This window comes from Arvicola amphibius, chromosome 11 (assembly GCF_903992535.2).
Source record: "Arvicola amphibius chromosome 11, mArvAmp1.2, whole genome shotgun sequence".
Taxonomy (NCBI): domain Eukaryota; kingdom Metazoa; phylum Chordata; class Mammalia; order Rodentia; family Cricetidae; genus Arvicola; species Arvicola amphibius.
Window position 1 is genome coordinate 47,374,260 of NC_052057.2, and position 24,692 is coordinate 47,398,951.

The 24,692-nt window shown below is 44.6% G+C and overlaps 1 protein-coding gene across 1 annotated transcript in view; it reads left to right on the forward strand.

Annotated features, from left to right (window-relative positions):
• Fndc3b (fibronectin type III domain containing 3B) overlaps nucleotides 1-20,401 on the forward strand; it is a 301,266-nt gene extending 280,865 nt beyond the window's left edge. The window contains 3 exon segments of the mRNA XM_038347774.2: nucleotides 8,552-8,718; nucleotides 10,806-10,933; nucleotides 16,770-20,401. Of these exon segments, the coding sequence (XP_038203702.1) occupies nucleotides 8,552-8,718; nucleotides 10,806-10,933; nucleotides 16,770-17,081 (607 nt within the window). The 3' untranslated portion in view covers nucleotides 17,082-20,401.
• Nucleotides 20,402-24,692: the final 4,291 nt, after the last annotated feature.

Genomic DNA, 24,692 nt, shown 5'->3' on the forward strand with positions numbered 1-24,692 from the left:
GTGGTTGTTAACTTCAGTCATTTTTAGTAGTAGAGTTTGTGTGTTTCCCTTCTTCTAGTTGTGCTGGTGAAGGGTCACTATATGCCTGAGTTATTGTGGGCATTGTTGGACTCCTTGGTTTGTGATTTTCCTTCTATTACTTTCTGCAAGGCTGGATTTGTGGCTGCGTATTGTTTAAATCTGTTTTTGTCCTGGAATATCTTGTTTTCTCCATCAATGGTGAATGCAAGCTTTGCTGGGTATAATAGTCTAGGCTTGCATCCATGTTCCCTTAGTGTCTGTAGCACATCTATCCAAGCTCTTCTGGCTTTCATGGTTTCCATTGAGAAATCAGGTGTAATTCTGATAGGTTTCCCTTTATATGTTACTTGACCTTTTTCCTTTGCAGCTCTTAATATCTGTTCTTTATTCTGTATGTTTTGTGTTTTGATTATTATATGGCGTGTGGATGCTTTCTTTTGATCCAGTCTATTTGGTGTTCTGTAGGCTTCTTGTACCTTCATAGGAACATCCTTCTTTAGGTTGGGGAAGTTTTCTTCTATAATTTTGTTGAATATGTTTTCTGGGCCTTTGAGTTGTAATTCTTCTCCTTCTTCTACCCCAATTATTCTTAGGTTTGGTCTTTTCATGGTGTCCCAGATTTCCTGAATGTTTTGTGTTAAGAATTTGTTAGATTTGTTTAGTTCTTTAATCTGTGAGTTTATTTCCTCTATAGTATCTTCAGAGTCCGAGATTCTTTCTTCCATCTCTTGTATTCGGTTGGAAATACTTGTCTCTGAAGTTTCTGTTCGTTTACTCAGAGTTTCCATTTCCAGTCGTCCCTCAGATTGTGTTTTCTTCAATACCTCCATTTCATTTATCAGGTCTTGTACTGTTTCCCTTACCTGTTTGATTGCTTTTTCTTGTTTTTCTTGTTTTTCTTGGGTATCTTTGAGAGATTTATTTATTTCGTCTACCTTTTTGTTTGTCATCTCCATTTCTTTATGGCAGTTTTTTACCTCCTGTTTAAGGTCCTCTATTATTTTCATAAAGTACTGTTTAAGGTCGGTTTCTTCCATATCTTCTGGGGTAGGGTGTTCAATTCTTGTTGTTTCGGGATGTCTGGCTTGTGGTGATGTCATGTTGCCTTTCATGTTGTTGGAGGAGCTCCTGCATTGGCGCCTGCCCATCTCTTCCTTCAAAAGGAGCCCGGAGGCGTTTGGTGTCCTAGACCAATCTTTGCTGTGACTGAAACTGGTTGGATCTCCCCAGTGCCAGAGGAGGACCTATTCCTTGCGTCACAATCTGAAGAAGCCCGCAATCCCTTGCAGGAATCCTCAGACCTGCCTGGAGTCCAGAGTCTGACTCCTCTGGATGGATGGCCTTAGAACAGGAGCAGGACACCTGAGAACACTAGGGAAAGCTTGGGAGACACACAGGGAAGGGAGAAACCGACACAAGCCTGCAGAGGGAAGTGGGGGTAGGGGGTCTGTGCTCTCTTCCAGGGCAGGTTGCCCCAGGGTCCGCATTCACTCACCAGTTCAGAAGGAATGCCAGGGCACAGGATCAGGGATTCCAGGCAGCCCAGGGTCGCAGCCCAGACAAAAGGGCCAAGGTGGGGGCAGGGCGGGATGGAATACCACACAGCGAACCTGGCAGCACAATCTGAAGGAGCCCGCACCCCTCCGCAGGAATCCTCAGACCTGCCTGGAGGCCAGAGTCTGACCCCTTTGGGTGGATGGCCTTAGAACAGGAGCAGGACACCTGAGAACACTAGGGAAAACTTGGGAGACACAGGGACGGGAGAAAGGGACACAAGCCTGCAGAGGGAAGTGGGGGTAGGGGGTCTGTGCTCTCTTCCAGGGCAGGTTGCCCCAGGGTCCGCATTCACTCACCAGTTCAGATGGAATGTCAGGGCCTTTCATTTAGATCTTTTAAAAATTCCTGTCAAGTAAGCCCAATTGTTGGGACTTTGTGGAAATTGTACCTTTTGCCTGACTCTTTCAAGTCCATGGTGAAGGTCAGCAGTTCTGCGCTCAGGCCAGGGTTTCCACACACCACTGTGCTCCCAGCACAGCCATTCTCCCACCCTTGGCCCCTGGAGGACTGTGACAGGCCAATAAAACAAACAAAAATATCTTATATTCACAGAAGTGGGGACTTTCTCAGAGTACCTCTTTGTAGTCTTTATTTTTAGAACTGTTTTAGTGTCCCTGAAAAACTGAGAAGGTGGTGCAGAGATCTTCCAGACCCTCCTTCCCCACGTCCACAGCCGCCCCCATACAGTTGGCAGGCCACAGGAAGTCTAGCCTGCCTTGGGTCTAGCCTCGCTGTTGTTCACAAATCTCTCTGGGTAATAAATGAGGACACGTATTCACCAGTATATTACTGCAGAGTTGTCCCACGTGTGTTTGTTACCATCTAGCGACTGTATTACAAGAAGCCTGCATAGTCACACTGGCCCAGGCTGGAGACAGAACTACTGAGAATTTGTTTGTATAATGTTAACTACCCAACTAAACTGTTTGCTTTCCCAAATGTGTTTTTAATACAGGAGAGATTTCTACCCAGTTTTCTCCCTTCTCAGTCAAATTACCCAATCTTGGCATGTTATGTACATCTGTAATCCCAGCACTTGGGAGCCCAAAGTAGTAGGATCATAAAGACTGTACAGTGAGACCCTCTCTCAAAATGCTGAGGTGCCCCAAGATCCCACATAGTGTCTCTGGCTCTTGTCTTGGGTACTTTGTTTGAGCTGGCCAAGATTGGGTGCAAGGTGTTCACCTACTCCACTCCAGACAGTCTCGGAGCATTGAGATGACAGGAGGACCCTTGAAGGGACATCTTATGCTTCTCCAGCTTTGGAAAATGAGGTGACTCATTTATTAGCTTTGGTGTCTTGCTGCCAACAGTATTAGTATTGGTACTGTTACATAGTCTTCAGCGGTGTTTCAGTGACTCCTTCATGACGCGGGGCATGCTGTAACACAGTGTGTATTATGTCATGATGTGGGGCATGCTGTAATTCAGTATGTGTTATCTCATGACACGGGGCATGCTGTGTGTTGTGTCATGACGCGGGGCATGCTGTAACGCAGTGTGCGTTATCTCTTGGTATGGGGCATGCTGTAACACAGTGTGTGTTATCTCATGACGCGGGGCATGCTGTAACACAGTGTGTGTTATCTCATGACACGGGGCATGCTGTAACACAGTGTGTGTTATCTCATGACGCGGGGCATGCTGTAACACAGTGTGTGTTATCTCATGATGCGGGGCATGCTGTAACACAGTGTGTGTTATCTCATGATGCGGGGCATGCTGTAACACAGTGTGTGTTATCTCATTGACGCGGGGCATGCTGTAACACAGTGTGTGTTGTGTCACGACGCGGGGCATGCTGTACCGCAGTGTGCGTTATCTCATCTCTTGCTCACAGCAGCCCCACAAGATGAGTCCCTTTCCCAGAGGAGGAATAGTTTGCCTGGTTAGATAGCCGAAGTTGGTCAGCAGAACTCCACCTTTGCTATCCATTCTGCTTTACGGGGGCAGGACAGTTGGAGGGGGGGGAGAAGAGAGAGAGAGGAGAGAAAAGAAAGAGAGAAGACCCAACAGGCCGGCACAGCACTGTAGCAGTGGCCCACAAGTATTCCCACACTGACTGTGTTCCTGTTATCTCAAAAGCTGATGCCTGTCGGGGGGATTCATCAAGGCAACAAGGTCTGGCTGTGGAGTGAAGACCCCTTAGAGATCTGGCCAGTGTAGGACAAGGACTTCTGGGACATCTTTGAGGATCTGTGATACGGAAGCCGGTGCTTGGTCTATGAATGCCTCTACCATGATGGACAGCATCATGGAGACATACCACACTGCAGGAACTAGACCGCCTACTTACAGCTGGTTACGTTACATCTGAAAATGGGAAGGCTTAAGTCTTTTTATCTTGGGTTGTTTGCTGTGGTTAGTTCTATCCCAGAGGGACTCCGGCTTGTTTATCAGTGAAGTTGGCATTTTTTACAGGAAGAAATGGAAGAACGGCGAGGTCAGACTTTTAGAACAATATTTAGCAAGTATTTTAAATTTCTCCAAGAATGGTTCTAGCCATGGGCTTGATGTCCTGCCCTAACTTCAGCATGACCAGAAACACAGGGCCATATGTCCCTTTGTCCCCTGCCCCCTAGAGTGAGAAAATGAGAGAACCGGAGGTGATAGCAAGGCCACTGTTGCCTTTCGTGAGTTAGGTTATGTACTTCTTCCGGCCTGTTTGATGTTGGAGGAGTACAGGAAAGCAGAAGTTATTGTCAGCAGGAACATTTTATGCTAAGGTCTGCCAGGGGATGCTCAGCTCTGAGTGAGACACTTCCCTGAGGCCTGCTGTGCATCAGACTCAGGCACTGGATGTGGCTGCTCACGCTTCACGCTGTCACGGTGCCCCTGCCCACATCCCCTGGCAGGCCTGAGCCTCACTAATGAAGACGTGACCAGGGTCATGGGCTCCATGTGGTCATGTTAGCTGAGGCCAACACAGTAGCCTAGGTGAGAATTTCCTCTTCCCACGGTGTCAAGGTGTTCTTTCGGAAGACAGAATCTCAGGGCCATTTCCAAGTCCGTCTTGTAGTCCGGGGTTTCGCTCAGTGGTTAAGAGCCCCAGGTTTAGTCCCAGCACGAAAGAAAATGACTCAAACAAGAATCCCCGTCTTCTTATCCAAAGCAGCCGTAATGGTGAGCTCCAGGTTCGGTGAGGTGCCCTGCTGCAGAGTAAGGTTGAAAGCAACAGAGAGCCCCCAAAGTTGGCCTCTGGCATGTGTGGGAGGTACATGCACACACAGTTATGACTAACATGGGTGGACTGATGGTTACATAGCAAAACTAGTTTGAAAACTTCTCATAACACCACTTAAAGCTCACAGTAGCTGCGAGTTCGCCCTACCTTGCCTTGCAGATTAGAAGCTGAAACACACGAGGCTGCAGAGCTTGCGAGAGCGCAGGGTACGCAGGACCAGGTCTCATCCCACAGCCTGCGCTGGGTCCTCGCAAGTGCCTCCATCGTAGAGGTGTGAAGAGTGCAGCCATGTAACCCCTTTACAGGCTTTAAATTAAAACCCTTAAAAAGAATCAGATTGGCTGTGGTCACAGGAATACCGTATTTCCAGAACCAAACTCGAGAGGCAGGACTTTGGAGGACTGTATTTTCTGATGTCTGTGCTGACTCGGATGTGCACAAGAATGCATTCTTTAGTGAGTTTCTCTGTTGAAAGGAGGAATATGACATCTGTCATGAACAAATAGGACTTAGCAAGTGCTAGCATCCCTTCTTCCTTGCTGCTTACCCCCAGAGTCTCCTTCTTGCCGATCTGCCCCTACCTCTTTCTCCTTTGAGAGTAAGAAAGGGCTAGAGGAAGGAACCTGCAGAAAGAGGGATGTGTGGGCTTTTGGTGAAGAGAAAGCCCTGCCTGTGTTACATGTCCATGTGGCCACTCCTCCCCAGTGAAGTGAGGAAAGAATCCTTAGCAAGCATTGGCTGCCCCTTCATTCTTCATCAACCATGCCTCCCCACCTTGGATCTGTGTATCCCTCAGTGACTCTGACACCCAGAGGACAGGGCACGTCTGCTTTAATTGATCCTATGTGTGACACTGTTAATGTTGGAATTCCTGATGTCTCTCTACCCCCAGGTGTTGCCATTTCACTAAGTGTGGACTGTGTCCGCCATCTTCCCTCCCCTCACCACCTGCTCTGTAACTGGTTAAATGCATACCATAGGAACTAGATACCATCTAGTTCAGTCACTTCCATACACATTTTAAAAACTAAGAAAGGGAAGTCTTCCTCCTATAACATCTCCTTTACCCTTTTGTGGGGATGAAGAACACGCCAACTAAGACTTAACTGTTGCTGGGATGGCTCGAGTTAAAAGCAATGGCTGCTCTTCCAGGGGACCTGGGTTCAATTCCCAGCACCCACATCATAGCAGCTCACAATGGTCTGTAACTCTAGTTCCAGAGGATCTGACAGCCTTATACAGAAACAAATGCAGGCAAAACACCAATGCACATAAAACAAATCTTTAAAAAATGTTGGGTGTGGAGTTATGAAGGAAGAGCAGCCTGCTTTCCTGGCATTCCTGGCATTCCCTGCTCCTTCCATGGGGTGCTGTAAGCTGCCAGAACCCAGCTTGCCCTCCCAGGGGGACTGATGGTCCCAGGCTGGCCTCTTGTGGCTCCCTGATTCTGCCTTCACTACAGGTGCGATGCTTTAGCATTACACCTCCAGCAGTCAGCACTCCAGGTTAATGGCTTCCAACTGTCCTCACCCTGCAGTCTCTTTCTCTACACTAATTCAGCCTTTCTCACAAATGTGGGTAACACTGTCTCCAAACCTAAGAAAGTGCATTAATGACACATTTGTCAACCTGCCATTACTGTTAGCCCTTCCTGCGATGCTTTTTAATAAGTCGGAGTACCAGTTAAGTGCATGAGCAATACAAGAATGGACCAAATAGTCTAGAGTCAGCAAGTTTCTATGGTTTTGAGATTTATATGTGTTCTACTTATTCAGTTTGGATTGTAATATGAAGTCAGATTACTGAACTTGCTTCAGTGAGTTTCATAGTGACAGCGAGTGCTTCTACCTAGGTACGTGATTGGACCTTGGCACAAATGTGTGTCAAACGTCTTTTCTAAAGGAAATACCATCCTTGGAGTGTGGCAGGGCTGGAAGCAGTTCTACAGACAAACGCTGAGCTAGCAGGTCGCCATAATGAAGATTTAAAGTGTGGTTTCTGAGACCATGACTTCCATTTGTGATACAATTAAGGGCAATTACTCCCGCTGGCGATTCTAGCCCAGGTGAAGCTGAGTTAATAAGTAGCCATTTGCCTCTGCATTAGCTGGGGTGTCTTCATTAAGGCAGTAATGTGTTGAGTGTGCTAAGTAGGTTGCCATGGTTATTTGTGGGTTTCAACCTGGGCTCTGGCTTTCCTTGAAATTGAGGATGTTCAGCCTTCAATTAAAAAAAAAAAAACACTTCCTCCTGATCAAAACATGCAGAGCAGTAAGTGAACCTGCCAGGGCTCTGGAACTCCATTTCAAAGGCTGGTGCGTGCCTGGATGGATGGCATACACTGAGCATTGGTTAACAGGGTTTTTTAACTTCAGGTTGTTCGGTCTGTCCGAATCTCACTGCCCATGGATCCACCCACCCTCCCATCTAGGACTGTTTCACACAGAACGAAGTTGCTACTGCCCTCCAGAACTTCCTGCCCCCACACAGGGCCAACACCCTCAGGGTGTTTCTCGTTCAACCCCAGAGCCCAGCACACATCAAGCTGCTAAGAGTGACTGCGAAACAATTGTGAAAATCAAATCCTCCTCCCTGGGCCCAGCAAGCCCCAGTCAGACATTTTGAATGATGATTCTGCCTCACAGTGCCTTACAGTCGTTTCTGAAGACAGTGGGGTGTCCTTGACTGCTCAGGGAGCCCTGGGTGCCAGTAGCCAGGCATGGCCTCTGTGGGCCAGACCCTGAGTTTGGAGTTACTCAGTGTTGGTTCTCAGGGTGTTCCTGGGCCAATGATGTTTAGATACTGGAACTCTTTTTGGAAAAAATGCATTGTATTTCAGAATCATACAGTTATTAGGTGCTAAAAGTCGATGGATAGATCTAGGTAGTCCAGTTTCACTGGGGGAGGAGTTGAGTTTTCAAGATATGCTGAGAAAATACCTAAAGTACAAGGCATTGTTTTCTAATTCATACTTTATGTAATTACGTTGCATAGTAATAATAAGAGCAAGAAGATGGCTCAGTCGGGAGGTGTACTTGCTGAGCACACCTGCATAGAGGAAGGCATGAGAGCCGTCGGTACAGAATTAAGAAGTGTGCTTTCATTACACACACAAATAGCAAATTAAGATTTTTAAAAATATTTTAATTTAGCAGAAGTATAAAACAGTTTCAGACCAAATGGTAGAAGAAACCAGAATCTGTCAGGAAAAATTGCCCAGCTGGCTCGTGCCATTTTATGTGTTATTTCATTTACCCCAGTGATAATTCTGAACACAGTCCTTTCTGTCTTTTTGTGTATTTTCTCCAAGATACATAATCATGGATGTCTTTTTGCCAGCTTAGGAAAGGGCTTTGTGAGGTCTTGTATAAATGAAGATCAGCATTTAAATGATTTCCTAAACTTTTGTTATTTGAAAAATCTGAGTAAATAGACCTCTTATTTCTCAAGTGACCGTTGAACAGTGACTTCATTGCCGAGTAAATAATACGTGAGTTACCACTAACCACAAAGAAACACTTGAAAAGTCTGCTTTTATTAGTAAATAAAAACATGCATGACTAATGTTTCTGAAACTTGATTCTGCTCTTCACATGTGCTTTATTGTGTGTTTTCTTTTATACAAACATTCCTTGAACATTGAACTGAACCATTACATAGCAACCTGTCCCTTCAGATGGTGGGAGGCATTTATCAAGCTAGCTCTGATCTTTCCATGAGTCTGCCTCAGAATTTATCACCACAAGAAAATCAGCTGGCTAATGGCTTCTGCTTCTGCTCCTCTGTCCAGGTTTGTTTCCATCTACAGAGGACCCAGCCACACCTACAAGGTCCAGAGACTGACGGAGTCCACCTGCTACTCCTTCAGAATCCAGGCAGCGAGCGAGGCAGGGGAGGGACCTTTCTCAGAAACTTACACCTTCAGCACAACCAAAAGTGTCCCTCCCACCCTCAAAGGTGTGTGGAAATAGACCCTGCACTGCCCTGGGAAGGGAAAGATGCACTGACATCACACCTGCGAAGTTCAGATCGGAACAAATGCATTCTGAATATCTCTAATAACAAGATGAAATCAGAATTTCTCAAAAAAAAAGCTGTGTGGTAGTTATCTGGAGTAAATGCCTACATGTACAGACTACTGTATTCTGTATGCATGTTTATTGCAAATAATATAGTAGCATAATATATAAAGATATTCTAATTTCAAACATAATAGACAAGGAGCTGATGTGAATGACAGCTTTTGTGTTAGTGAGTGAGAGGTGGGTTAAGACAGATTGCTTCCTTTCCTGAAGACATTCAGAGGTTGGTATTGGCATGTGTAAGTGGATCCACGAGATAAAGGAGGTGTTGAATGTTTATTTGGGAACACTCACGAACAACAAGGTACAGAATCTCCGCTGTGGCCTGCTCTGTGGGCAGTGGGAACTGCGATCAGATCCCCAACCAGCACCCAAGAAAGCGAGTGAGCCCCTCCTCTCTCTTAAAAGTGATCATGTCCACAGACAGAAGGCTACACCCCTAAGTCCAGTATCCACCAGGGCTGTTGGCTGAATGAGTTTCCACAATACTTACCCCTTCAGTCTAAATAAGCGGGGACAGAGAATACTTCCCTTTACAGGTTGGCATTAATCTCTGGGTGATTTTGATGCCTGGAAATTAGAGCCTGATTCAGACAACACCAGCATTTCCTGTGGGCACATACCCTCTCCATAGAGGGTGCTGTTGAAAACCCATGGCAGTGACCATCAGTGTTTCTCCCGAAAGAAGAATCAGGTCCTGCAGAAGCACCAAGACAGCAAATATCTAAATCTCCCATCTTTCTCAAGGAGAGTAGATAGAGACACTCCTGCTGGGCCGAGGCTCCAAGTCTGCCATGTCCCTAGTCACAGAATTGTGGATGAGTCAGTGCCAGACTTGCATGGGAGGACTGGTGGTGACAAGAGCCTTGTCCCCATCACCAGATGTCACGTTCTCACACGGGTCCCTGGAACTTCTCCTTAGACAGAGCAGCATTGTTCCAGTGACCCTGCTGGTAGTGTGTGCTCCAGGGTGGGGTACTGACTATGGAGGCAGTCCCTCTGTATGTGCCCCTAGGACAGCTTCCATATGAAGGAGTTGAGGCCCCTACATCCGGAACGTAGTCAGTTACAGGAAGGAGGGGCTATCAGGACCTGGATCACTGTCTGGCTTAGGCTCTGCCAGGTTTGTTGTAACTATTTCCAGGGTTGTTTCAGGACACGTGCCTTCAACCTGCTTCCCGCCCCACAGGCACCTTGGCCACTTCTCTGTGTGTCATGTACCCTTTATATATGCTGTGCTGGGCTACTTTATTTCCACATCCCTAAAGTACCTGGCATATGAAAAGTGCTATAAACCTTGTGAAGCTGATCAACAGCCATGGGAGGGAGGGAGGGAGAAAGGGAGGGGGTTGGATGGATGAATAGATAGATGGATGGATGATAGGCAGGTAGGTAGATGGATGGATAGATAGATGGATGATAGATAGGTAGATGGATAGATGATAGGTAGGTAGGTAGGTAGATGGACGGATAGATATATGGATGATAGGTAGGTGGATGGATAGATAGATGGATGATAGGTGGGTAGATGGATAGATAGATGGATGATAGGTGGGTAGGTAGATGGATGAATAGATGGATGATAGGTAGGTAGATGGATAGATATATGGATATAGGTAGGTGGATAGATAGATAGATGGATGATAGGTGGGTAGGTAGATGGATGGAAAGATAGATGATGATAGGTAGATCAGTAGATAGATGGATAAATAAGTGAACTGAGACCCAGGCCACCAACTCATTAATGAGCTAGAGAGGAGATGTTCCATGAACAGGCCTCCTGGTCCTGGAGTAACTTCCCTTTCTTGAGGGTTACCTAGCAAGGTTAGCAGGAAGCTGCACAATAAAGCTCCCTCTCAGGGTGGACACAAGCACCGTTGCATTCTCCCAGGCTGAGTACTGGGATTGGGACTGCTCGCGTGAGACTGAGTTTTGACTTAGGTGTGTGGTTTTGTATTGCAGCACCTCGAGTGACACAATTAGAAGGAAACTCATGTGAAATCTTATGGGAGACGGTACCACCAATGAAAGGCGATCCTGTTAACTACATCCTGCAGGTATTGGTCGGAAGAGAATCTGAGTACAAACAGGTAAGGCCCAGTGTCCGTGCGTGCGCCACTCTTCTGCGTCAGGCTGGCTTTGTGCCCTGAGCGCAGCCCTGATTGATGCAGGGAGCTGAGGGTTTGTTAGGAGTCGGTGGTTGAGACGGCCTGACACCGGCTTATATCGTTTACATTTCCACAGATAGGGAACTATCTGTGGTGTTCTTCCTATCTTCTTAGTTCCCGGGGCATAGACTTGAGGGGTTTCAAGGAGTGTGTGTGTTTAGCAGCGTGAAATGTGCACAAATCAGTTTTCATGTGATTGGAAGCTGAAGTGGCCCCAGAGAGGAAGGCATCTTAACCTACCCTACAAATTCCGGGTCCTCTCTGCCTGTTACAGAAGTGACAGTGAGAGGGTGAGGGAGGTGACCTGACTCACGTTGGGCTGACTCTTGTCACCCTTAATATGCATATTCATCACATGGAGACCTGTTAGGGTCCAGATTCTGATTCGAGATGGCTCCTGGTGACATGACCATGTGTTGTGTCAGAGTAAATAGATCACCATCAAACCTATTCAACAGAAAACATGATCCTCATAGCCAGACCATGAATTTAGTTTTACTGTTTCTCGTACCTCGTGATCCTTAATACCTTACAGAATAACGCCTTATTGGGTCACTGACTGTACTGAGTTCGGCCCCCTGGAAGTCAGACTGGGTGGAACTGGGATGTGATTGTTTATTGCATCGGGGAAGTAAGGTCCATCTTCACTTGGAACTCTCCACGATCCATTTGTATTGAACTCCTAAGGTGAAGATCAGCGTTTCCTGCCCTGGGAAATGCTGGCATTGTTTGTAAAGGCTGCTGCCTTTAGCCTTTGAGTCTTCAAATGCACACACGAGAGGAAAATCTGATTCAGCATGTCGCCTAAAGTGCTTGCTGCTGTTTTATGTAGTAATTTTTTAAATGCTTGTAAATAAAATGTGCTTAAAATGTCAAAGAAGTTATTGGACATTTTGATACATTTGTTACTGTGAGCATCAGATAAGCTGAATATTTTAACCACATCTTGCACGAGCTTTATCTTTAGCCTGACATCTGCCGGTATCGATTCCTCTGAGGCGGTGACGTCACCAAAACCGCCATCATACCCTCACAAGGGAGCAAAGGCCCTGCCCCTTCACCTTCCTGTCCCCTTCTCATCCTGTTGCCATCTCAGAGCTGTTCAGGTCAGGTGTGCCATTGTTCAGCTTAGCAGAAAGGAGTTCTCTCCAGCTCGTTCTAGTTAAGCCTTGGCCATCCCACAGGGCCAAGGGTGCTGGGGATGCTCGCTCTTGTTTGACACTGAACAGCGGTTTGTTTCTCAACCAGACATTCATCACATGTTCGCTGCTATGGTTTTAAAACCTTTTGTTCCACGTACCATGCTTTTCCATGTATTCTTGAAAAAAACTCACTGGGTGCTGCTTGGTGCAGCACTGTGGGCTCCGTTTCTGCACATCCACCGTTGTCAGAGTGAAGACTAATCTCTGCAGGATTAGATTTGATCAGGTTAGCCTTTCTCAGGCCACCATTCAGTGCTAAGTCCTGATGTGATGTATAATCATGTGTTTGTCATAGAATATTTCCTTACCATCAATGCTATAACTGTTATTGATTATCGAGAATGTGGCATTTTAGAACAGCTTCATCAGTAGAGATGCCCACATGGTTCCTACCTTTACCAAGAAGTGAGTAAGGGCAGTCATGGTATGAGAAGCCGCAGTTGATACAGCTCATCAGGGACAGTTAGTCCTGGGCCTGGGGATTTCGTTGTTTTTATTTTCCTTTCCTTCCCCGATTCAGTAACCATTCGCTTGCTGTGGTGTTTTGAGTATTGCCTTTCCTTGTCCTGACATGAGAGGGAATGAAGGCCATATGTATTATGTGAGGGATAATAGACAAGCAGGCTTTGGATTCATAGCAGCAAAGCCAAAGCAGATGGGAGGTAATTGTTCCTACACAGCAGCCCAGCCAAGCCAGGACTCTCATGCTGCACTGCATAGACCCCATTACAGCACTAATCACACCATCCGCTAATAGGAGCGCTCGGCTGATTCAATTTGTTTTCTGAGTCTGGCACATACTCGGGCACTCAGCATGCTTCCTGCGTGCATGGAAGAGGCAGGATCCAGGGAGCTGGTAATTTACACCTGCAGTGGTGAGTTTGCTTTGTAGCAGGAAGAATAGTGATGCTGATTCCACTGGACAGGCGGGTCTGATGCTTTTCCTGTCTTGGGTTTGTTTTGGTTCTAGCATCCCTTTGGTTCAGTTCTCCTTTGCTATCATCATGGTGTGGCAGGCAGCCTGTTTTAAGGGCTACACAGGCATGCCTTAACTAGCTACCAAATTTTTCCTGACACTTCACTCCACATTCAAATGCATGTATATGTCTGTCTTTCGACCTCTTAAACATTCCAAGCTCAAAGTGGTTTTCAAGAATCTTAATCTTTTTTCCATGGCATTACTGCTAAAGCATTCTTGAAAGGGTGAAGATTTCTCTAGATACATGCGGCTTGCTTTTGCACAGCACACAAAAGAATAAGGCAGAAGTATACAGATCCCTCTTCAGACATCAGTAGTCTTTACCAAAAAATACTGAATATAAGCATTGAAAATAAGGATAGAGTTGACAAATAACAAGAAACCATTTCCTGTCAATTATTGCTCAGATTTATTGCAGTTAGGAAACCTCCAAGACATTAGAAATTCTGTGGAGCCCACCTTTGGTTAGTTGGCACGTCTCTGTTTGTTGACAGCACTGGGATAGATACTGATACTTCATGTTCTCACCAGGGGCTTGGTGAGGAAGCATCTTCTGTTTATTTTAAAGTCATTTTAAAGCAGATTCCAGAGCCAGCATGTCTCAGTGACTTTGAACACATAACTTAACTGCAAAGCTGTTTTAATCACTTAAAGTTTTCCATGTTTCAAATCCAAAGCAAGAACAAAATAGATCAAAATAGAAATCTTTCAAAGCTATCATTTATTTTACTAATTTTTAAGTTTACAGCTTCATATTTATATCTCATAAAGACCACTTCCCCTTAAACCAGAACAGTGCTTGTATAAAGATCTACTTGAAATGTCACGTAATCTGTATTTGTTCCATCTCCTGGGGTGCAGGTACCGAGCCCAGGTTGCAGCTCCTAGCTGCTTTGTATTGTGGAGGTGTCTCAGCAGAAGCAGTTCACACGTGTACGCCCAGCACCCTTGCTGTGCCTGTCTGCTGAACAGCGTAGGTGCTCACCCACCCCTAACCCTCCCAGGAGAGGTCTACAGGATAGCAGGCTCCCTCTTGAGTCAGGATGTCTGAGGACACACCTGCCTCCCATGATCCTAGGATTTGGGAGAATTAGTTCATTTTGCCAAGCCTCCGTGACTAACCCAGCAACTCAGACTGTTCCAGTGTGACTCATGTCAGTCCACTCGTGACAGGGAAACGTGTGGCTAAGCCATGAGGGAGAGGCAGCATTCGAGCAAACCCAGCGGTCTAGCTCGGCGTCCCTCTCCGAAAGCTACCGCTTAAGGGATTTCAGCCATGCAGCTTGTTAATCGGAAGTAAAACTCTTGGATTCTTCACTTCAGTTATCTGTGGGCTACTTCATGCCCCCCTGTTCAGAGTAAACACTTCAAAATGAGTTTAAAATATGGCACCAAATCAAGAACAAAAATAACTTTGTAAAAAAATAAATAATTCCACATCTATCCTTGCTTTTACAATATTATGATTGGTGACTTCAATAAGAAAATCTTAAATGGAGTGTCGCCTCCTAAATTGAGTTGAGGCAGGAGAAGAGGCTCATAATGAGGGCCTGTCAGAGCAAAGGGATATGAGGCATGACCAGTGCCACCTGTGTGGAGTCTCAGGGTCCCTTGGGAAATCACCCTGCACAGGCACAGCCTGAGGCCCCAGTGACTTTATGGCAGCTCATAAGAACTGCTGGCGTTGGTGCCCACAGACAGGCCCCACACACCAAGTTGGTGTCTCTGCGCTTTGCGTCAGCTGATTGCTGCAGGTGCTATAGACGAGATCCTCTAACGTTTCCAGCAGGGGAGATACAGGGTCAGCTAGGAAGGGGTCAGTTAGCACAGGTTTCTTAAATCACTCATTAGCCAAACATCACCGATTTGATTTAGTTGCAGGCCCTCCCATCTGTATTTGCTAAACCTAATGCAATCTATTAATTTTCATATAATTTTAGTGTATTGTTTCTTTGATATTTTCTTAGAATGGGTACCACACAAATGACTCTTCCTCAGCCTCCTGTGAGCTCGGCTGATTCAAAGTATGATCATTTCTAAGAAAAATGAGTTTCAAGTTCCTGAAATAGTCAGCCTCTCCATGATTGCATTAAGGGTCTAAGAGGCGGGACATATCTCAGAATCCCAGGTCCTTAATGCGAGAGAGCAGACTGGTTTTGCTCATAGACTACTAAAAGAACCCCTCGATCAGTTGCATGTATTTGTTTGTGTTTGGTTTGGTGGTTTTGTGAGTTAGCTAGTTAGTTAGTTAGTTAGTTAGTTAGTTAGTTAGTTAGTTTGAGACAGCCTATCCCTATGTAACTCTGGTGTCTGGAACTGGCTATGTAGATCATCAGATTGGCCTCAAACTCACAGAGATTCTCCCACCTGCCTCTGCCTCCTGGATGGATAGAATTAAAGGCATGTGGTACCACACCTAACTTCAATATTAGTTTTTCAATGTTGAATTGCATCATCAAAGAATCTCTTCAGATAGGCAAGCACAAAATTGCCAAGAATTAGATTTTCAAAGCACATAGCATTCGTTTCTTTTTTGTGAACATTTAGGTTTGGAGGTTTGGGGGTTTTGTTTTGTTTTTGATATTATGGTTGTTTTTTGTGTAGATCTGAGGATTGAAGTTTTTATTTTTTTCCTTAGATCTGATATTGAAAAAGTAGAAAGACTGGGTCTCAAAGCAGGTCTACTGTAACCATGGGAAAGACTAAGACCATGCACTCCCAGCACCAGGGCTCAGTGCCACCTTCCCTCGCTCCGGCATGCCCCTCACTACAGGGGCACCAGTGGTATCTCTGTATCTCCTATCCGCGGTACTCTGTACCCTTTCACATGTGTCAACGGCTCTTCTGTACAGAGATATGTGTGCCTTCCACTCTGATCTGTAGGCTCTCTCTGTGTGCATGTGTGAATTTATACCACAGACAAATGAAGTGGTGCTTACCTGGGCTGGGGTACCGTGACTGGGCTGCGTCTCATGCGTGAGCTGCAGATGAGGTGAGCCAGGGGCAGATGACAGCCAGGAATAAGATGCATCACAAGAGCACAAACTTTCTTAATATGAGAGAGTGTGGGAAGGTGGGTTTTTGTTTTGCTTTGTCTTTTGTGACTTTACTACATAGTTCTTACATGTGAACTTCATAGATAACATGTCACAGTATCAGAAGATTAGATGTGCCTGAAAGCCAATTGTCAAAAAAAAAACAAAAACAAAACAAAAAACTCGGTGCTTTGTTACCAGCATCAGCGGTTACTGCTCCAGTTTAAGCATTGTTGAGTCTGGAGATGAAAAGCCAGAGCTGGGTGCTAAGCCTCTTCTAATAAGCCGTCTGCACTATAGAAATGTAGCTCTGTATATCTGGATTACTTAACACATTAGCTACATCCACTTCTGGCAAAGTCATTGGATCTTATATTGCACTTTGTTCCAAGTAAGTTCCCAGGGTGATTTCATAAGAACGCATTGCTGCTGTTAAGGGTTTATCTGAACAGGTATCCATAAGGCTCCAGGTGTGCATGATATTTCCTGTGGCAACGACAAAGTTCTGACTTGCTCATCTACAACTTTTTCTTTTTCTGAAGGTGTACAAGGGAGAAGAAGCCACATTCCAAATCTCAGGCCTCCAGAACAACACAGACTACAGGTTCCGTGTGTGCGCATGCCGCCGCTGTGTGGATACCTCCCAGGAGCTCAGTGGAGCCTTCAGCCCCTCTGTGGCCTTTGTGTTACAACGACGTGAGGTCATGCTTACAGGAGATGTGGGGAGCATGGACGATCCCAAAATGAAGGGCATGATGCCTACTGATGAACAGTTTGCTGCCCTCATTGTGCTTGGCTTCGCAACCTTGTCCATTTTATTTGCCTTTATATTACAGTACTTCTTAATGAAGTAGACCTGCAGACTAGCGGTGTGGGTGGGGCGCCACCCATTGAATACACATTTACTCAGAGCCTTCCCTTTCAGCCTTGTTGTTCTTTGATTTATATACTTCTCTTGTTTTACAGATTTAGCTAGGAGAAACAGTCAGTGTTTGGATGCACCTATTTGAGATGCAAAACTAGGAAGAGGTTAAACTGGATTTTAAAAGAAATAAAGAAATAAATAAGAGGAGAAGGGAGCAGCAGGAAAGCACCAGTCACCAAGAGACAGTGTGCCCCGTGAGCACAGTGTGCCCAGTGAGCACGGTGTGCCCAGTGTGCCTAGTGAACACAGTGTACGCAGTGAGCATGGTGTGCCCAGTGTGCCCATTGAGCCCTGTGTGCCCAGTGAGCACCGTGTGCCCAGTGTGCCCAGTGAACGCGGTGTACACAGTGTGCCCAGTGAGCGCAGTGTGCCCAGTGATCTTACGTTTTCAAGCTGTCCAGTGTGCTTCTATTCTGTTTCCACTGAAGTCCTTCACAAGCCTTTGATTTTTTGTGTGTGTCCAGTTTAGTAATTTATATTCACAGTCTATATCTGTAAGCAGAATCACAGTGTATGGAGTTCAGGGCTGGGATTCGCTGTTGTCAGAGTAGTGCCACACGAGAACATACAGAGCATGTGTGCCTTCGGCTGAGGCCACCGAGACCATCTGCCGTCACTCAGTTCTTAACTGTGTAGCTCACTTAAGTCACACTGTGTACTTCATTCTAAATGTGTTACTACTCTGTACCCCTTATCATTTTAACACTATGAGTTGCCTGTCTAAGAAATCACATAACCAAATGCACCTGTCAAGAATGGAGCATTGTAGATTTCCACGTCGGTCCATAGCAGCAACTTTAAGAGGGCATTGTGCAATAGTTAGTTTTCCTGTTCAGCTACTTTAAAAGCTGCTTTAACTTGCCTGTCTGTCTGTGTATATAACTACTTCTAATCACTAGAGTTATTATATTCTGTTGTGTTTGACCAGAGCTACGTGATGAGAACTCATGGCAGTCGAATGCCTCACAGTTGTGGGCTGTCTTCTTACATGTTGGTCCATTAGTTTTGAAAGATTTGTCTTTGGCTCTCCCTTGGGGTATCAGTAAAGTGAATGAAGTCCAGTACCTGATTTCAGCACCCGGAAGACTAATGTAGCATAGACACAAGTCTTACTGATAAAGCCCACAAGGAACCATCTACACTTGCCCTGTTTCTGGGGGCTCCACCCGGCCACATGTAGAGAGGGAATGCTAAGTGGCTGGAAGCACAGTGTGTTTGCCGCCAAAGAGCCTCCAAGATTCTCTCCCTGGATCTGTCAATAACTTGCTTTGTGACCTCTCTGTGCCTGTTTTTCCATGCATAAGAAATCAAGTCAAATCAAATGGGGATTCAGTATCTGTAAGTGCTTTGAGATCTTAGATCCAGCGGTGCTATTGGAGTACAAATGTTATCTCGCACATTCATTTAGAGTCGTGATAATCAGTTCTAACCCAAAGTCATTGGATTACTCATATGAAGTCCACAATGTTCGAGTACCTCAGGGACACTTAAGAGTTGGAGGTGCAACTGTATTCCAAAAGGGTGCGACAGACACAGCCGATCCCCCGTTCCTGGTTTTTTGTATATTTTTGATCCTTGGTTTTTCTTGATCATAGCTGTTTTGTGCTTGGTCTATGTTGTCTATGCAGTAAGTACCCTGTACTAGCTTATAATATTCCCATACCAAAGTCATGGGGAAACCAACATTATTTTGTTTTGGGTTTATTTATACTATATTCTGCATACAGTACTTTAAATGCCAATTACAGTGCAATCTTTATTTATTGTAAAAATTTTTAAATGTACTTATGTACTAATTTGCCCTCATAGCATGTTATATTTTGTGTGTTTTATACTTTTGTAATTTTGAGTCAGTTTGTTCCTTGGCAGCATCTGTAGTATTAACCTTCTGACATTTCCTTGTGTTTTTAAAGATAAGAAGAGCATCTAACTCATTAAATGCCAAAAATCCCATTATCAGTGATTGAAAGGTTTACATGTACCCAGAAAACCGTAATCATCTCTCGGAAGAGTGCTAAGATCAATACATTATTGTGTGCCTATATCAATGTAGTTAAGTACTAGAGAGCTCTGTATTTTGTTATTGACTATAATAATTAGTGTAATTAGACTTGTAAACTGATGGTATCAAGGTAAATATATTTTTGCCAAAGCTCTGGCCTTCAGAAACTCATCATTTCATCGAGATGTGTCATCTGACCCACTGTGACATTACATCTGCATTTCCCGAGACAGGTGTAAGCGGGAGAGAGCAAACTCAGTGGGATCACTTTTAGAGCTATTTGTGGGGCGAGTCTTTTTTGAAACACTTCAGCACTGCTGCTGTAGAGAATCCTCTGAACTGGTTGAACGGTTTTAAAGGCAACAATGCTTCCAGCCAAAGTCTCTGAGCATCTTATCTTCTGGAGATTCCGTGCCCTGTGACCATCAGGGAGCTGAAGTGTGTGACTCTCAAGCGGACAGCACTTTATTCTATTGCTCTCCATTTTTTATTTTCATTATAATCTCTTCAGTCGGGAAATTATTTCTCTACATGGCACTATTTTCTATCGCAAGTCTATATATGTGCTATGGATATGTGCATATATATATTGTCATTACAAAGGAACAATATATATATATATATATGTGCATATATATTGTCATTACAAAGGAACAATAAGATGAAGTGTTCTGTTAATTTCCTCCTGCCCTTTACCAAGTGTAGGAGGAAGGGAGTGGCTTTCTGATGCTCTGAGGCTTCTCTGTATGTCACACGCATCCCTGACACAAGAAATTCCAGTCATCTGAAGCAAACTGCCCTTTGTCCTCAAAGAAAATGTTTAACAAGAAAACTTTTTTAAAGGCTATTTTGCATATTTTCTGCCTTGTTTTTATCAAACTTCAGATGTTGACATTTTCTAACCCTGTTTCTTCGGCTACAATCACTCAGTATTTGTGTCAAAATTGAAAAGTGCCCTAATAGAATGTGTCTGAATGTTATCCTTGCACAATTGTTTAAATTGAAAGGCGAAATGTTTTACCTCACTGTTGGACATACATTCCAAGCTTTTCGACTTTAGGAGAAAAAATAATCATATGTTTTCTTGTCTTGTAAATTTTAGATTATTTCATATACATTATATTAAAACTGCCATATCAATTTTAATGTATAGATTTTGCAAATACTATGCTATATGTAATACCTAACTGTATCTGTAGTGTATATGTAATATATTTATGCCCAATAAATGTTTTAATTCTTTCTGACTTAAGTAGGGTTCTTCAGCTTTGAATAGGATTACAGTTTAAGTGTCTTGAGCTGCCTGGCAGGTGGGGCTGTGCAGGTGACATAGTACATGATGCTTGCTGTCGCCTGTCTCATGATATTTGAGGTCTTGCCGGAGCACCCCCTTCAATCTCAGCAATGCTATTCCAAAGTAACTCAAATTCCAGGCTACTACTTTACTCAGTCTCTGTGTATAGTTAGTTATTAGCTTGATACCTTATCTGTTGCTGGAAGTCAGGCATGCAGGTCTCCCTGTGTCAATCATTACTGGGTGTTTCCTGTCCCATGATGCACTCATACAGTTTTGAACTCCTTCCTCCTTTGGGTGTCGCTCAGCAACAGCAAGAAACCAGTGTTCTCCTTCATGAGGCTGCAGGGAGGAAGAAACCGCAGTGGTTAAGGTTAGGCTGGTAAGGAGCAGAGCCCCGTGATTGATTCATTGTTTTGGTTAAGTTGTTTCACTAGTAAGCCTCCACCCCACCCCACGGGGAGAGTGTGTGCAAAGGTTGTTAGTAATCCAAACCTCCCTCTCTGTGTCATGACTGGACAAGTTGAACAAACATCAACGTGTACATGGACCTTATACTGCAGAAAATATAGCAAAGGATGGCTTTCCCATAAGAACAGAAACATGGATAAAAAGCTTATTATCACTAGAATTTTGGAAACCAGACCAGGGAATGCAAAATCTCTATTTGTCAAGATGGAAAATAATAACAACAATGCAAAATCGGTGCAGCATTCTCAATGCAGAAAGTCCTGGAGACCGAGAAACAGATGGCCGCGTCTCCCCCAGAAACAAGAGTGAAGAACAGAGCGGTTGAGGCTGTTTCGCCCTCCAATATCATCACCCCTTGTACATTGCCCCTCCTTACCCTCACCACAGCCTAGAAGTTTCTCCTAAGGAGACTAAACTTGGCATTCCCTGCCTGAGGAGTTGTGATGGGAGCTGAGGGGAGGATACCAAGCACAGTGAAACCCCGCGAGCAGAGCAGAGCCGTAGGGAGGGGGACAGAGTCTCTGGGACAGAGCTCTAAGCTCCTCAGTAAAATGGCTTTTAGATCTTAACCTGCATGATGACACTCCTGGGAAGCTTTTCAAGATCTCTGCACTCACAGACAAAAGGAAGAAGTCATGACCGGCTGCCAGGGGTTATTTTAATATTTTCAGCTGATTGCACTGCATGGCTGGGTGGAAACCCTCTTTTCTCATTTCAGCCACAGTTGTGCCTGCTGTAGTTCTCTGTCTTGACTTGAAGCTTGTCTAGAAGCTTCCAGCATGAATGAACAAACTCCCAAATAGTAACTCAGAAGAACCGATTAGGGAGAAGACTGAAAAACTAAATTACTGTCTCCAGAGAGGAGACATAGGAATGTCTGTAACAAAGATGAACAGCAGCAATAATGAGCTGAAGAACAAGAAAAATTTTGGAAACTAGAATTTCTGGAGGGAGAAAGCTGAAAGTGAAGACTTCAAAAAATAGAGCAAGAATCAGACCAAGACGTCCCAGGGGTGCACTTCAGAATCTCTGGGAATAGGAGTTGAAAGGGAAAGGTACTCCTTACATTGATTTCCAGAATGAGACATGATGCCTTCATCACAGCGACAAGGGAGGCTTCCATCAAACTATGGCAACCAGAGATTTCAAAACTCTAGAGCCAGAGTGATTTCCAGCAATGCAGAAAATCAGGCCACATGGAGAGATTATAGGAGCTCAGTAACTTTAGACTTCTCCAGAATCATGTTGGAAGATAGATGACAGAGCCACCATTACTTCAAGACTGTAGGATGTTCTGTCCCACCTTAACAAAACAGTATGAAGTGTAAAGATGACATTTTAGAAATGCAAGATCTCACAGATTGGTTTCCATTGTGCCCTTCCCCTGGGCATTTCCGCATCATATGCTCTGCCCTGTAATATAATAAAACAGGAAAAGGGGATCATGGGATCCCACCTCCACACTTCTCCTTAAGACTCGTATTTGGCTCTATGGCCTTTTCTGCAAATAGATTTATACAACTTTCACTCACCTACCCTAAGTACGGCTATAATGCCAACACTTTGACTTTAGAGTTGTAAGTTGGAGGGTCAGGGTCAGAGATTCCAGGCCATTGTAAGCCATGAGTGCCCTAAGAGCTGGGCAGGAGTACAGATGACAGGACATGAGTCCCCTGCTAGCTGCAGCAGCTGGCATGTTATCTGGCTAGGTAATAGAGGGCACAAGAGGCCTGCTGACTTGAATTCAGCAAATTTGATGGGAAGATTTGCATAGCAGTAACACGATCCATACATTTTTCTAATGTAGCCCTATTATTTTACCATGGTAAATTTATTTGGAGAGCTTGTTTTTTGTTTGTTTCAGTAAAAGGATTTTTTTCTTGAGTCTTTTTAGTGTAATTTCAGGTTTTGCTGAAGAAGAATGGATGTGTTAGTTACATGTCTCACCGCTATGATGAAATTCCTGATAAAAGCAAGTAGGAAAGAGGGGTGAAGACCCGACTTTAGCTCACATACCTAAAACAAGAGAAATTCCGTGGTAGCTGGGAAGGCGCGGTGGCAGGAGCACACATGGCGTCTGCAGTCCAGAAGCAGAGATGAAGGCTGGTGCTCAGCTCAGTTGGTCATTTTTATTTAGTCAGGGACTCCAGTGCATGGCATGGTGCTGTCCACATTAGGGCTAGGTCTTCCCTGCTCTGTTGAAACTCTCTGGAAACACCCTCAGAAACATATCCAAGGATTTACCTTTGGAGCGAGCCTGTCAACTTGACAATGAAGGTGATCCATCACAGAATAAATAGATGTTTTATTGTACATCTCCCAATGAAAGTTATGCTGTATTAATAGAACAAATGATCCCTTTAAAAACAAGTAATTCACAATAAAAATATTTACCAAGCTAGAAAAGCTTTATTCTCAACCTGGTAAAGAACATCTCATACCCATAATAAACATGGTACTAAAGAAAAAACTAAACCTCCCCACCATAAAAAGTCAGGTGTAATGATGCTTGCTTCCTATATGACGTTGCACAGTGTTCTGGTGTAGGCGACTAAATAATTAGAAGTAAAAGGCACGGGTTCAGCATGCCTGAGTTTAACCAGGAGCAGCACCAAAAAGGGGAAAGACTACAGATTTAAGAGAATACAGAGACCATTTACTGTTGACATGAACGCAGCAATTCCTAAAGAATGTACAAAAAAGTGCCAAACAAATTGTTCAAGGGTTCCAAGACAAGATATTGATAAAAAGAATTGCATTTCTCCAGGCTAGTAATAAGCTATACAAAAATATAAAGCTAAGGAAATAAATCCATTTACAACAGTGTGAAAGAATAAAATGCTCAGCAGCAAGTTAAATAAAAGAAATGCAATACTTCTATACCAAAACTGAGAAGAAAAATTCGAGCTCTATGGAAATAAAAATTTTTGTTCATAAGTTAGAAACCTTAAGATCACAAAGATACTTCCTAAATTGACTGAAACACAGTCACTGTGAGAATGCTAGGTACATGTGATAAATTGATAATCAGTTTTTAAAATTCTTGATAACCATGAACCTCAAAGCAGTCAAAAACATCTTGCAAGTCCAGTTGGAATGGAACTGATGGAACAGGGGACCAAACCGGGCTCTCTGAATGTGGCTGACGGTGGAGGAGGACTGAGAAACCAAGGACAACGGCAATGAATGTGAACTCTACAGCATGGACGGGCTCACTGTGAGCCTTAACCTTCACCTGGCGATGGATGGAGATAGAGACGGAGCCCCACATTGGAGCACCGGACTGAGCTCCCAAAGTTCTGATGAGGAGCGGATGGAGAGAGATCATGAGAAAGAAAGTCAGAACCAAGAGGGACGCGTTCACCCACTGAGACGGCAGGACAGAACTAATGGGAGACCACCAAGTCCACTTGGAATGGGACTGATGGAACATGCGACCAAATTGGACTCTCTGAGGGTGGCTGATGGTGGAGGCTGACCAAGGAGCCAAGGACAATGGCGATGGGCTTGGTCTCTACGACATGGACAGGCTCTGTGTGAGCCTTGTCAGTTCGGTTGCTCACCTTCCTGGACCTGGGGGGAGTTGGGAGGACCTTGGTCTCAACATAGTGTAGAGAACCCTGATGGCTGTTTGGCCTCAAGAGGGAGGGAGTGGGGGTGTGGGTGGAGGGGAGGGGAGGGAAGGGGGAGGAGGAGGGGAGGAGATGGCAATTTTTAATAAATAAATAAACTGGAAAAAAAAAGAAAAGAAAAAAAAAGAACAGTAAAGTTGG